The sequence below is a fragment of the Tetrao urogallus genome (assembly GCF_951394365.1).
Source record: "Tetrao urogallus genome assembly, chromosome: 17".
In the NCBI taxonomy this organism is placed as follows: domain Eukaryota; kingdom Metazoa; phylum Chordata; class Aves; order Galliformes; family Phasianidae; genus Tetrao; species Tetrao urogallus.
The window spans coordinates 4,337,057-4,350,620 of record NC_136830.1 but is presented as its reverse complement, the minus strand read 5'-3'; the positions used below and the strand labels follow the sequence as shown (position 1 = coordinate 4,350,620).

Sequence of the window (13,564 nt, the reverse complement as noted above, 5' to 3'; positions counted from 1 at the left end):
CCTGTTTCTCCCACACTCCTGAAAGTTCTCAGCTGTTACGTCTGAGTTCAGCGATTATTTTAATTTATAGTGCTTGGCTTAATGTATCTTAAAACACATGTATTTTAACTAGAAACTCCCCGGGGACCTCATTCAGAACTAATTGCTCGCTGTTTGTGCGATTCTTCAAATCTGTAAAATGCTCTGTGAGGGCTTGGAATTACTCAGCTCCATGGTGTGTGGAGTTAAAGATGGGTCGGGGTGTCTAGCCGATGTGTGAGCATGAAGTTGGGGTGGATGGGAGCCTTTCTGGCTCTGCAGAAGCTGTATGATTTTGGTTGGGTTAGCCAAGCTGGCCTACGGCTTAGATTGCCTGTATGGAAGGACGATGATTTTATTTTTAATTGGGCTAAAAAGGAGCGTTGAAGGACTGAATGCAGAAGTGCTTGGAAACTGCAAAGGAAATGTATGATCAGAACCATTATTATTAGTACGTTATTGAGAGAGGATTTAACTCGGATTATGTTTTCCCCTGTAATGGGCTGGGGAGAGATGAGCGGATTTCTAAAATAGCTCTGGAAAAGTCTTTTTCCTATCGTTTTGAGCACATTCCATCTGCTGTGAGCACATTCCTGCTTTATTTCCTAAACATCTTTCTCTTCTGTTTCTATTTTAAAGTTCTTTTAACCAAGATTTTACTTCCAATTACTGCTGCTAGGTGGGGTGCTGGGAGTGTTGCCCACATTTACCTTTCAGATGCTGCAGCTAATTGACCAGGAGGCAGTGGCAGTCCCGGCACTGTTTCACTGGTGCTCATCTGCCTAAATCCCTCTTGCAGCCTTTCAGTTACATCCCAGCCCTGGTGATTGCTTGTACTTTCCCCTCTCCTCCTCTTGTACTAAATGAGAGAGCTGCTGAATTCATGGGGTCGCATACATTTAAGGCTGGGATTGCATTTTAAAATAGCTGTTCCAACTTGGCAGGCTGGGGACACTTCTCTTACCCACTCCATTCAGTCCATCATGTTTCCAGCTTTATATTACCCAGTACATGGAGGGCACACTGCTTGGGGGAAAAAGCTCTGCTGGGGATAGCAAATGTATTCTGCAATCTTACTCGAAAGCAGCTTCCTCCATTCCGCATTTATAGGTGGAGAGGAGGGCAAGATTCACTCGTGAAGTAATTGTCATCGATTCCCTTTCTGAATAGCTTTGACACTACCCCCTCCATCCCCACCAGCTCTCTCTTCTGAAGATCTCACAGTCATAAGTGTCATGAAAGGCTGTGCTTGAGAATGTCACATTTCTCTTGGGCTCCCTCCAGCCCTAAAGAAGAGAGCATCATGAATAAATGGTCACCTCCTTTGTGGTACAGACTGTGAATACAGGTGGTAAATTTAAAGGACGTCAGACTTCTTTTTTTTCCAATCCATTCTGTGCATTGTTGCAGCTCCCTAGGAGATGGAAGAACAGCACTTTCCTGTAGTTTGTATGGGGAAAGGAGGTGTAAGGAAATGAAGCAATCCACCCAAGCTTGTTACTGAAGCCTGGCACATAGCAGGCAGTACCCAACGCCTGGGCTCTCGCGTTGGCCATTCACCATCTCTGCTCCGATTCCTGTCAACTCCCAGTGGGTTTTCCCATTCTTTTCCATGCTCTGAGTCAGCAACTCTCACAGCAGTTTTGTGCCTGAGGATTTGGGGGCTGACTAAAAGACATGAATCACTTATCAGAAGAGTAGTGGGCTCCGACCTTCCGTACGTAGGCTGCTCGATTTGAATTTCTTGACTTTTTCCTAAGTGAGAATCTGAATTCACTTTTTTTTTTTTTTATCTTCTTTCAACCTTTCTGGCTGTACTGATATCCAAAAATGCAAAATGACATCTTGTCTCAGCCCACCAGAGCAGACGCACTGCAAAGGATTAGACTGGAAATTTTCCTAAAATGCAGCATTTGGAGATGTTTTTGGAAAACAGAGCAGGGAAGCAGTGGATGTGATGTTCACTTGATGCTAAACCAGCAAGACAGTGGATGGATAGGCAGTGAATGAAGGCTGCAAGCGCAGTCAATGAGCTCCTCTTATGGAACAGTGCCCTGAAGGACGAGCCCAGCGGTGAGCAGGACAGTGGGAGAACCTCAGCTGCTGCTCAGATGGGCTGCATTCAGACCCAGGAGAGGGAGGATGGAGCTGTGCAAAGGTCCCACCTGGCTGTAGCCTGCTCCTGAACCACATCCTGCTGGGGTGTTGAGACCCACCAGGCTCAGAGTGGAGCAGAAGACAGAGCGTGCTGTGGAGTGAGGGTATCCATAGTGCAAGAGCTGTGTGGGAGGGCGTAACAGGCTTCTGACAGATGGGAAGAGGCTGATGAATCCTGAAATCGTGGTGTAATCCAGCTGTCCTGGCCCCATGCATCTCCTGCCCTTCAATGAAACTTTTATTCACCAGGGCCTTGACTTGGGTGGAAAGCTGGGTTAGAGTTTTCCAAGCTTGTTGTCAAGAAAAAATTAGTAAAGTGAGGGGACAGTGGGGAGGTGAATTTGTTGAAAGTATATAATTTTGTCTGGGAAAGAGAAAATTAAAATAGCATCCTTTTTTTTTTTTTTTTTTTTGATCCCCCTGAAGTGCAGTTGACTATATCTAAAGAAAAAAAGATGGGCTCCATTGCTGAAGGCTTGGTTCTTTCTCTCATGTAAACTACAAGCCCGTCTGAAATGAAGCCATGTAGGTGTTTTGCAGGAATGATTTGGTCCAGTGTAATTACTACAAAATAAATGAATGTTCCTATGGAAAAAAAGAAGAGGAAACGATACAGAAAGGGCACATAAGCTTTGAGGCATGTTGTCTGGAGATATGAATGTCTGCGGAGAAACACGAAGGAAACAATTAGAAAAATATCAAATGAAATTCTCTCCCTCCAGGAACCATTTTTCATCAGCTTGGTTATGCCAGGCATGGGTTTGGTCCATCACGTCAGGAAAGCCTCGCAGGGAGAAACATGGGCATCATAAAAGCAGGACAAATTAATTCCTTCTCAGAGGAAAAGACCACCCACTGAGTGCTGAAGTGAGTTTGATCCCGGACCACGAACTCAGCTGCAACTTAAAGGAGATTCTTAATTGAGTGGAGTGAGGGCCGACTGGCCACGAGGCTTTGGGGCCAATCCATCACAACTCACTGTTAAGTAACGCTTCATGTCACAGCAGTTGCCGTTTAATTCCACCATACAACTAAGAGGTCCCTCTTGGCCTTGCTTTTAATTAATTAAGTCACAGTAGTGGCGAATGCGGCACGATAGCAGTTGCTTTCAGCCTAATTGTTCTCCAGGCATATTTGCAGCACTCCTGTCGAAATCCCAGGCTTGTTTCTGGAGTCAAGCTGCACGAATGAAGTTCCTGCTATTAAAAGCAGTTTGTTTCCTATTCCTTAGCAATCTGTTCCTAATGCAGAGCCCCGCTGGAGCGTGGACTTTTTTTTTTGTTCAAGCAAATGGCAAAAAATTGTGATGTTTACCAAGTACTGCATGCTTTTAGTGCTACCTGTGCTTGGGAAGTTAAGGTTTTTCATGTCGACACACTATTTCCATCAGCAAGTTTTGCATACTCCATGTGGTAGATCCCAGTGCAATGGCATCATTATTTCCAGCCTGTGTCCAGGGTTTATCCTAACACATTCCTTCTCTTCTCTTCCCGTGCTGTGGTCTTTGAGCAGCAAAGCACATTTTTTCCATGCAAATCCCCCTAATATTAAGAGCCACCTCACTCCCAAAGGTTTGCAGGCAGGAGGATCTACTTTATATCACAGTGCTCTGAACCTCCATCTTAGACTGCAGGACAGACGCAACAAATTAAATCAACTTATGCTTAGTCACATCTGTTTCATTTGTATCAAACTGGTGCCACTGAAGCAGAAAGCATTCTTATACTTCTTTCTACACTGTTCCAGCTGAAAATTAACCACCTTTGCGTATAATGAAACTCATACTTCATCTGTTTAAAATAATTGGGCCTGTTTTATTTTTGAAGCAGGCTGACTTGCAGTTGCAACGTATCAGTCTATTACTAATGCAAGAGGGAATATTTCCTCTTTCATCTCCTCTGTTTACCTCTGTGGATTTATTTGTATGGGGTCTGTAACTAAGGAGATCTCTGTGGTTCTCCAACAGAATTAAGACTGCCCCAGGTGTGAAGATCTTGGACGTCAGAGTCAGCGATGCGGACCAGTGGGGAGTTCAAGAGGAGACTGACAGCGCCAGGACCACTGCCACGATCACCTGCATGCACAATGACCCGGACCCTGAAAGCAGGTAGGCTCCTCTGTGCATTAACTCTTGCTGAAATGCTGATGGAAACTTTTCTGATGAGTACTATTGCTCTTTTAACGGTAGCATTTGCTCCTTCTTGTCTGTGTTGGAAGAGCTGTAAGTGCTGTGATTAGAGCTTTGTTCCTTTCGTTTCGCTTCTGAGCTTGAGAAATAGATGGCTGAGTGTAACTAGAGGCAGCCAACTCGTCCTGGCTCACGTTTTCTTTTCTTGCACCTTAAGGGCAGCAGAAGTCCCTTTGCCAAAGAGCCAATGGATAAATAAATGGATTAGAATAGAAAAATATGGAGAATAATTGAGAAATAATCGAAATAGGACAATGCTGTCTCTTTTATTTGAAAAGCTGCAGAAGTAATAGCTATTAAGTGTTCTTTATTAATGGTGCAGAACACCTATGAGTATCTATGAATAAGTCTAGTGAATGCTGGGTGCATTTGTTATGGTAATGCTCCCGCCAGCTATATCAAACATAATGAGAAATTTATATTGTTAGTCAGAATTATGTATTTGACAATACAAGCAATTTCTCTTCATTATCATGCAGTTACTGTACATTTAGAGTACACTGTGCATACATTTAGCATTAAATTGCATCATAATTAGAAAAGCACAAAACTTTATGTCAAAACTTTGATTTGAGGAGCCTTCTGCACCCATTCTTCCTGAAAGCTCTTTGTTTAGAGCTAGGAAGATTATTGCCAAAGGTTTGGCATGCAAAGTGTAGTTCTGCTCTGTTGAACTTCTGGAGCTGTATTTGGGGAGCAAAGGAGTTCTGGGTACCTGCAGTATGAGTGCTGAGGTGAGAGCTATTCACCTTGGGTTCACTTTTCAGTGACAAAAAGGAAAACTGCTGGATGTGTAAAACAGGCCTAGCGCATGGCAAACTGAAAGCTCCTGTTTCTCTTCAGTAAGGATGGAGAGTGGAGGTGACTGAGTGGGATGTGGGCATTTGCTTTGCAAACACACAAAGCGAGGGGAGGCGGTTCCTATGCGTTTAGTCTCTTAAGTGATGCAGAGTTTTCTGGCATTAAAAGTCACAGAAACACTTCAGTTCGTTACCTGCTTCATGCCCTTCCTGCCCACTGAAAAACAAACAACATCAGCAATAAAGATTTCCCTCTTGTTTCCATTCATCGCAGTTGCAAGTCTGAATTTGTGCTGTTGCAAATTGTGGCTGCCTCTCATTCTTTATTTTTTTTGCTGGGGTTCCACGAGCTCCTGCAGTGGTGAAGCAGGGCTCTGGCGGCTGGAATAAGCTTTGTCACCAAATCCTTTGTCTTTCAACTACATTTCCTCACTCTTCCAATGCCTTGGACCCACTGGTGGTGGAAAGCTCATGGTATGGTGGCTCTGGGGTTGGGGGTGCAGCACTGGCCCCGGTGTGAAATGCTGAGGCAAGAGGAAGACTGAAGATGGTTTGGTGGGACAGAGGAGACTTTCTACCTAATGCAACTGTTTTTTTTTTAAGGTTAAAAAAGAACAGGCAAGGTACTGAAACTTACTGCCTTGTACGTGGTTTCACTAATCCATGGAATTATACTTGTCACAGTAACTTACTTTTTCTTAAAACTGATTTTTGCTTTGTATTGAACTGTTAATTTGCACAAAAGCAAGGAATCTCGAGTTAATTAATACTTTGACCCTTTCCTTTGTGAGATTAGTTTTAATATTTTTGGATTAATTAAAGTATGCAAATGGAAACTGCTGAAAGATCGCTTCCAGATTTGCAAATACTGTAGTGCTTAGAGTAAATATTTAGCTTTGATCTTTGCTTTAATTTGCCTTTTTGGTCATAGCGGTGGCCCTCTCGTTTCTTTTGGAGAATGTTAAGTGTTTTGTAGGGATTCTGATGCTTTGTGTAAACAAGCGGAGGCTTGAACTTGCTGCTGCTGAGGTCAGTGTGGCAAAACTGCCTGTGAGTAACTCAGGGAGCTTTTTAAGGGCAGTTTATATGTGAGCAGAGGTTTGGTGAAAACGAGAACCATCCTGCCATGTCTCTGCTGCACTGCTGCTATCTGTCTGTCCACTGCCTCTCCACTGCTCTGCACTTGGGCTGCTCCCTCCTCCCCAGTGCATGACCCCAGTAAGAGCCTGCAGCATTCCCTGCTGCAAGGAGATCTGCCCTGTTGGGCTGCAGTGTGGTGGCAATCCCTTCTCCATTCCCTTCAGCCGCTGTTATCGGTGGGAGCCTTTTCAAACTTGCTTACTTTCCTAATCTTCTCCTTCTCCCCTCCGCAATGTTATCGTTATCATGAGGTTTTCATCTCCGTTTCTCACATTTCCCTACACAAATTGAGTGTTCATTAAAATGGTTTAAATTAAGACCTTTCCTCCTTTCATGCAGAGTGCATCGTGCCTTTTCTGCGCATTACTTTAAAAAAAAAAAATCCTTATCACAATGTTTCAGGCAGTTTACATTATATTCTATTAAAAATCCATTTTGTCCAAGCTTGTCACAATTCACAGATTAAAGCTTTGCAGAGTGTGTTTTGTTAGGAATACATTCATAAATTCACCTCTTTAGTCGTCCCAGAAGCTTGTATTTAAAACCTCTTTTGATAACGTAGTTGAACAAAGGGTATAAAAAGATTTATTTTAAATATACACAAGTATATTGCATGCACCTATTCTGCTCTGTGCAGAGCCTTGCTTTGCCCCCATTGCTGTCATCTCAAAGGAGCTTTTTGGGAGCTCATTCAGCAAGGAGATGGGTTGTCCTCGGTGCTTATTCTGTGCTGGGGGCAACTCCATGAATCATATTGTGGGAGACTTAGTTGATCAGAAGTTTGTTGCTTCAAAAAGATACAGTTTCTACTTCAAGCACAAACGCTCCTGGATGATGCCTGCAGCTGGAACCCGGTCCTTCTCTTCCATAGGAAAGAACCTTAATGGGTTTCTGTGCAGAGTGCGTTTTGCAAGGAGCAGAGGAAGTCAGGGCTGGCAGGCTTAGATAAGAATCAGGAGCTCCCAGCTGTCCATGCAGAACTGCTGTATGTGTGAAGGACTGGCATCTTACCCTGTGCTGTAGGGTGACATGTTGAATTATTGCAAGCTGCTGTGCCCCATAACTTTGCACTGATATCCAGAGACATGGTATAGCAGGAACTTTGCCCGTGATCCTGCTTGTTTTAGGATTGGGTTATTTCAGACCGCTGGTGTTCTCATTTGAAAGGCCCCACAAAGCAAAATGTTTCATGGTGCTGGGTTTCTACTTTGCTGGAAAGCTGAAGGATGGCACCTTGGTGTGACCTCCTGACCTTTGGCTCACAAGAACGAGGTGGACAGACTCAAAAGTCGAGGCTGAGAAGTGGCCTCTCTCCTTTGGAAGGGAGTAAAAGAGACATTGTTCTCCTCACTCAGGATAACTGTCATTACATTTTATTGGATTATTAGCTGGGGAGGAATCTAATTCCATGACAAAGTAGTACTTTAATCAGAAAGGTTGTATTTATGCTAACTGGCGAAGTTACTGAAATTGATTTCACCTGCAGGCTGAGCATAAAGTGACCAAACCTGTTCTTCTCACTCAGGGATTATTTTATCTCCGTGTCAATAATGCAGCTTCCATCTCTCAGGATATCCATCACTGCATAAATTAAACTTGCGTGAGGGACGCTCAGAAGGCAGAAATAGGGAAGCTGGAAGCTTCAGAGGTTTCTTTAAGTTTCTGTCAGAACTATTTGTTCTGCTGCATGGACAATTTATATCTTTTTTAATTGATGCAGACCAACTCAGCTGTTCGGCATTTGACATTATCTATCTTCAAACTTGAATAAAAAATTAATATTCTGCAATGATATTCCATTTCTCTGCCATTTTAAAAGGTGTTCAAAGAATTCAAAAAAGAATTTCAAAAAAAAGAATTAAAAAAAAATAATTTAAATGACTTCAAAAAATTATAACCATAGCGTGTGCTATGTATCTTTATACATATGTATCTTTAAATCAGGGAAAGCAGTTATTTCATGTATTTATAGGTATGCAAATAGAGCCCGCTGTTTTGAAATAATTCACTTCTTTTTTTTGCACTTGGGAATGCCCTTTGAACCTGAAATCTCAGGAGAAAAAAAAAAAAAAAAAGAAAAAAAAGATGTGAAATTGGCTGTCAGTTAAGATATGGGCACGTATTTATTTAAAGTAAATCTGTGTTATTGGAGCTGATGAACTGAGCAAAAATGTTGTATCGTTTGGTTTTGTTTTTAAAGCTTGGCCCTGGTCTGAGATAGGGGAGGCAGAAAGAGTGTGAGCTCCTGTCCTTGGGCACTGCATCCATCACAGCAGCCTTGGGTCTTTGGGAAGGAAGGTTTTGCTTGAAAAGGGAAAGAGGAGCTGAAGGTGTGGGCAGAAGTCGCAGACTGTGTGGTGCAGCATACTGCCTTGGGTGTTCCTCTGCTATTCTTATGCACTTGCTGCTTTGCTTAGGTCAGAAGTGTCATGGGCAAAGAAATGTGCTTTGAATGTGGAGTGAGGGTGGCCTGTAGATCCTGTAGGAGTTCATTCTCTGGCCTTGGCCAGACCCCAAGGCTGCACCGTCTCTTGAGCCATTGATGAAGAGAATTTTTATCTTCAACGTACCGGTTTTAAGGTTGCGACCTCTATTATGAGTGATGGAGTCTGCTCTGCTTTGTGTAAAGAGTGTTCCACTGAGAAGCATCCACACACATTTTCAAACACAAATGACTCAATGGTGTCACACAGAAAACCCGATAAGAAGAATTTTAACTAACCTTTATTCTTTACGTGTGTGCCTTTTTGTATGAAAGAATCCAAGCAGGCTTGGAAATGTTTCAGTGAGATAAAAGCGCTGACACCTCGCAGTAGCTTAAAGAGGGCATAAAAAATAATAGACAATTAACAGCAGTAGGAAGGACCACTTAGTGTAGAAAGCTGCGGTTTTAGGATCAAATGGAAATGTACCATTTCAGGAGGATATTTTCTTTTTTTTTTTTTCTTCTTCTTTTCGTTCAAGGCTAAGAACAATGAAATTCTCTGTCCATCTCCTGTTGGGAGCCTAATAGCCTGATAACCACATGATTCCTCTCCTGGCCAGCCGGCTTTTTCAGATGGCTGTTTCTTCCTCTATCTTAGTTAAACTCACTGCTGCTCTGGTAAAGTCCCCAGAAGAGACGGGTCAGAGGGATTACTTACTGCTAGTCTGGATAATTGCTTCTTTACTGTGGTTCATGCATCCAAGAAAGTAGTGGCTCTTCTTAAGGCAGCCGTGCTGTGCTGGTGCAGTACTTTTATTATGGCCCAAGGAGATGTTTTTGAACAAATGCATCTTTGATAACTGGAAAAACCCGTCGAGCAGTACAGCAAGGGATTTTGACAGTTGTCTGGAAAATCTGGAAAGTGGGAAACCTCTTTTTGGAAGAACTCAACAGTATTCACCTGTATTCAGTGGTTTAAGATGACGTGGTACAGGGGCTTGAAAATGATGTGGAAAACTAACAGCTGGTAACATCTGACATAAGGAGCATCTAAGTTAGATCATCAGGCCTTGCTCACCTCTAGGTGTGATGCTGGGATCAGAAGAGCTGATTCTGATTTCTGATAACTCGATAGGTCACAGCTGTGTCTGAGGCTTAAGGCTTTTTTTAGTCTGTTTCCTGGTTCTAGAAGCGGTTTGACAGACAAACACTGAGCTTTTAATTTCGGCCCTTTCAATTTTGATCTCCATATATGTATATTGGCAGTTCAGAAGGTGTAAGCCAATGGAAGACATTTCTTAATACATGTCTTTGATTTTGTATATTATCTGGGTTAAATAGCAAAAAATATATATGTGCAACTCAATGATACTTTGGTTTCCTCAGTTCAACAACAAATATACCAAGTGGCTTCAATAACCTCTTCACCAATGTGTTCCACAAAACCTGATTCAGTGCATATTTTGAGTGATATTTCCTCTGAAAGATGAGCCTGATCATTCTGAAATGAGTCTTGTTTTTGAATTTGACCTAATTAACTTCATTTTGGGTATATCATTCCTAGATGCGAATCTTAATGTAACAGTTGGGAAAGTTTAATTTCAGGGTAGGATAGTCTGCATAATTAGGGCTGAGAGAATATAGCAGGAAGGCTGGGAGCAAATACCTAATGCATGCTGATGAGTGAATGACTTCAAATTGTTATTCATCCGTTGGTGCTTGCATGGCTTTTCCATATTAGTTGCCAAAGGGAGTATGACATACTCAAGAGTCAGTGGGCTTCTCTGAGGCTCTGCCAGTCTGTTTGTTTTCATGGTTGTTTGAATTACTGCATGTGAGTTACCACAGAAGGTCCATCCTTGCTGATAGGAAAGTTTCAGTGAGCTTAGTGGAGAGGGATGGAGAACACGTGGTCAAAACCATTACCCACAAACGTGACCTGATTCTTCTGTAAATATTGTACTTAGGTACATACTCCCAGTAATAAAACCTGTTCTTCTGGCAAACTGAAGTCTAGATTCAGAAGAGTGCCACTTAAGTAACTGCTTGCTCTTAAGTACCTAACTTGGTTCTGCTGATGCCTGTTACAGTGATAAAGGAGGTACTTGGAGTCAGCAATTAGGGAGAGCTCTGTGTGGAAAATACAGGTCTTGATGGTAAGACACACTATGTATAATAAGAGGCATTAGTGTGTCACACCTGAAAATATTGTTGAAATTGGAAATTGAACTCTTCTGTCGCACAGAAATGTTCCTGAGCATATTAGAAATGTTACTAAGGGATTTATTTTTGGCAACTGTACACAGAGATTTGAGAGCCATAATTGGATTGTTCCTTGATATAATAGGACCGGAAAAGATTACTGAATGTGTATGAAATTGGAGAGCTGGTATGTGTGGCATGTTTAATTTGCACCTTTACTGGCTTATGAGCTTGACTTGTAGCAGAGCCTCCTGCACACGTAGGAATTCCATGCAGTGTGTGCTGACTTGCTTACTTAACAGCCAGTGCATGAAAGTACCAAAGCTAACAACTCATTTATTAGGCGTTTGGCCAAAAATTGAACTCATTTTATTGTTAGGAGGTGATGTTGCTAGGCAACTATTTAAGTACAGGCAAATATTAAGTTTGTTACTGTGATTTATTTGAATCATCTGTGCCAAATAAATTATATAATATCCCAGCATTAAGTTTGCATGAATTAGTTCTTGCTTTAGTTTGAATTTTTCAGTCATTTTCCCATTGATATTCCTCACCCATGTTTATAACTTGAAAAGATTATTTTTGAAACCCGTAATGTAACTCTTGCAAAAAGAGAAAGTAAGCTGAGTGTCAGTGTATGATTTTTTTATTTTTTAATCAAACCTCAGTGTTTTGTTTGAGGAGAACATGAAACCAGATGAAAGCTAAGAGCCCTTGCACATTCACCGGTGCGATGAATCTGTAAATGGAGACTCGTCACTGTTGCAAATCCCCTGGTCCTCTGAGGTAACCGCAGAGGTGATGCAGCTCTTTGGGTTGGCATCACCCACCCAAACAGAGTGCTTCAACTCTTTAAAAAAGGGTGTGCTCAGCATTGCGTGATCAAAAAGAAATTTAGGTTGTTCTCTTAGGATTTTTTAGTGTGGAGTTTTGACTCCAGAAGTTATCGGTCTGAGCACTGAGCGGGCAGCAGAGGTATTTTTGCTCTCCCTGCTGGGCAGTTTTCAGCCATGCTGCTTTCCTACATCTGACTGGTGGATCTTTTTGTTAGATAAGCACTCTTCTTAATGGTGTACTCTTTAATTTCTCTGCTGACAGGAGTAGGAAATAAGTTATTCCTCTTTTAAAAAGAGTGATTTAAGTAGGGAATAATGAATGCAAAATGCTGTCATTAAAAATCAGTAGATAATCTGATGGATCATCTGTCACTCCCGAGCCTTGCCATAAAAAAAAAGTAGATAATAATTTTTAAGAAGAAAATAAAAATGTTCAGGATGAGTATGGGACATATTGACTGTGACTGCTTTAATAATGAAAACTGTTTTTTATTTAATGAACAACACCTTGAGACTTTTGGCCGAGAAACACACTGTAGAAGAGAATTTCCTTCGAGAGCCTTTCAGAAAGGGTCTACTGTGAGAGGTGGGGTATTTTAGAATTCTGCAGTCCTTGGAAATTCACACAGCAAAGAGCAGATGTCCATGCTGGTTTGCACACCTTGATTTCACTTTTTTGTATCATTTTTGAGGGGTTGCTGATCTCCTTTGAAATCCAGTAATTGGATAGTTGCTCTGCGTTCAGCTGGACTAAGGGTTGCTTGGTGTTTAGTGATGTTGGAAATTTGCCACTTCCTTCCTTATTCAGCTGAATAAATGTCATCCACGTCACAGCACGTGAGGGATCAGAGCATGGGTGGCAGTTCTTGGATGGATGCAGAAACTGCCCTTTTATAGAGGTTTGACACCATAGCAGAATGGGTCAAGCACAGCACCGCAGCTCCCTCCTGTTTCCCAGTGTATAATTCACTCAACTTTTCTAATATTCAGGTTTTATGTACGCTGTTGCCCTCGGCCAGGTGAACTTCTGCATGTTCCAAAAGATCCCTAGTGGAGGAATTAAAAAACCACATCATATGTAGGAGCTGAAAGTACCAGCGGACTTGCATTGGTTTGGAGGTGCTCAGCCATTTGTGCGTTTATCCTTAGCACAAATGCTTAAAGGCACTGGAGCTCCATTCCTTGTGGTTTACAGTACAAATTCTCTACTTTTTAAAAATATAATAACAGTAAGTATCGTAACAAGCTGGAGAACCGGGTGGCCGGGGGCAGGATTTCATTCAACTTGTTGAATAGAATAAGGAGTTGACCACCTGCAGTGGGACAATTTGAGCTCATGCCTCATGATCCAGTGAACTTCTGAAGCTTTTGGTTGGGCTGTCAGTTGGTCCTCACTTATATTCACCTCTTCTGATGAGAGGATGTCTGCTGGACTCCTTCCCTCTGCAGAGATCAGCAGAACTGAGGTGGCGATGTGAGCTGTAGTGCTGCTGCAGGCATGGTGGAACAACAATCTGCTGCACACTGCAAGTGTGCTTCTGGGTTCCTGCCGTGAGTGGTTGATTCTCATATCTTTCAGTTTTGTACATCAGGAATTTTTTAACAAAGCATGTTAATGCACAAAAGCCCCAATTTAAGCTTTATTTCTGTTATTTTTTTGCAGTAAGACCTCACGCTTAAATACAGAAATAAAATGTTTTCGGCATGCATGAACTTCCTTAATGACACCTGTCTCCCTGTTTCAAATAAAATTCATTTTAAATGTTTCCATACCCTAAACGGTAGGATATCTCTGTGA

At 42.1% G+C, this 13,564-nt stretch overlaps 1 protein-coding gene across 1 annotated transcript in view; it reads left to right on the top strand.

Annotated features, from left to right (window-relative positions):
- The window catches only part of TMEM132B (transmembrane protein 132B), a gene marked incomplete at both ends in the record, with an annotated part of 174,251 nt that overhangs the window by 64,867 nt on the left and 95,820 nt on the right, over window positions 1–13,564 (top strand). Inside the window, one exon of the mRNA XM_079544007.1 lies at window positions 4,142–4,282. Within this exon, the coding sequence (XP_079400133.1) occupies window positions 4,142–4,282 (141 nt within the window). The remainder of the gene's footprint in view (window positions 1–4,141; window positions 4,283–13,564) is intronic.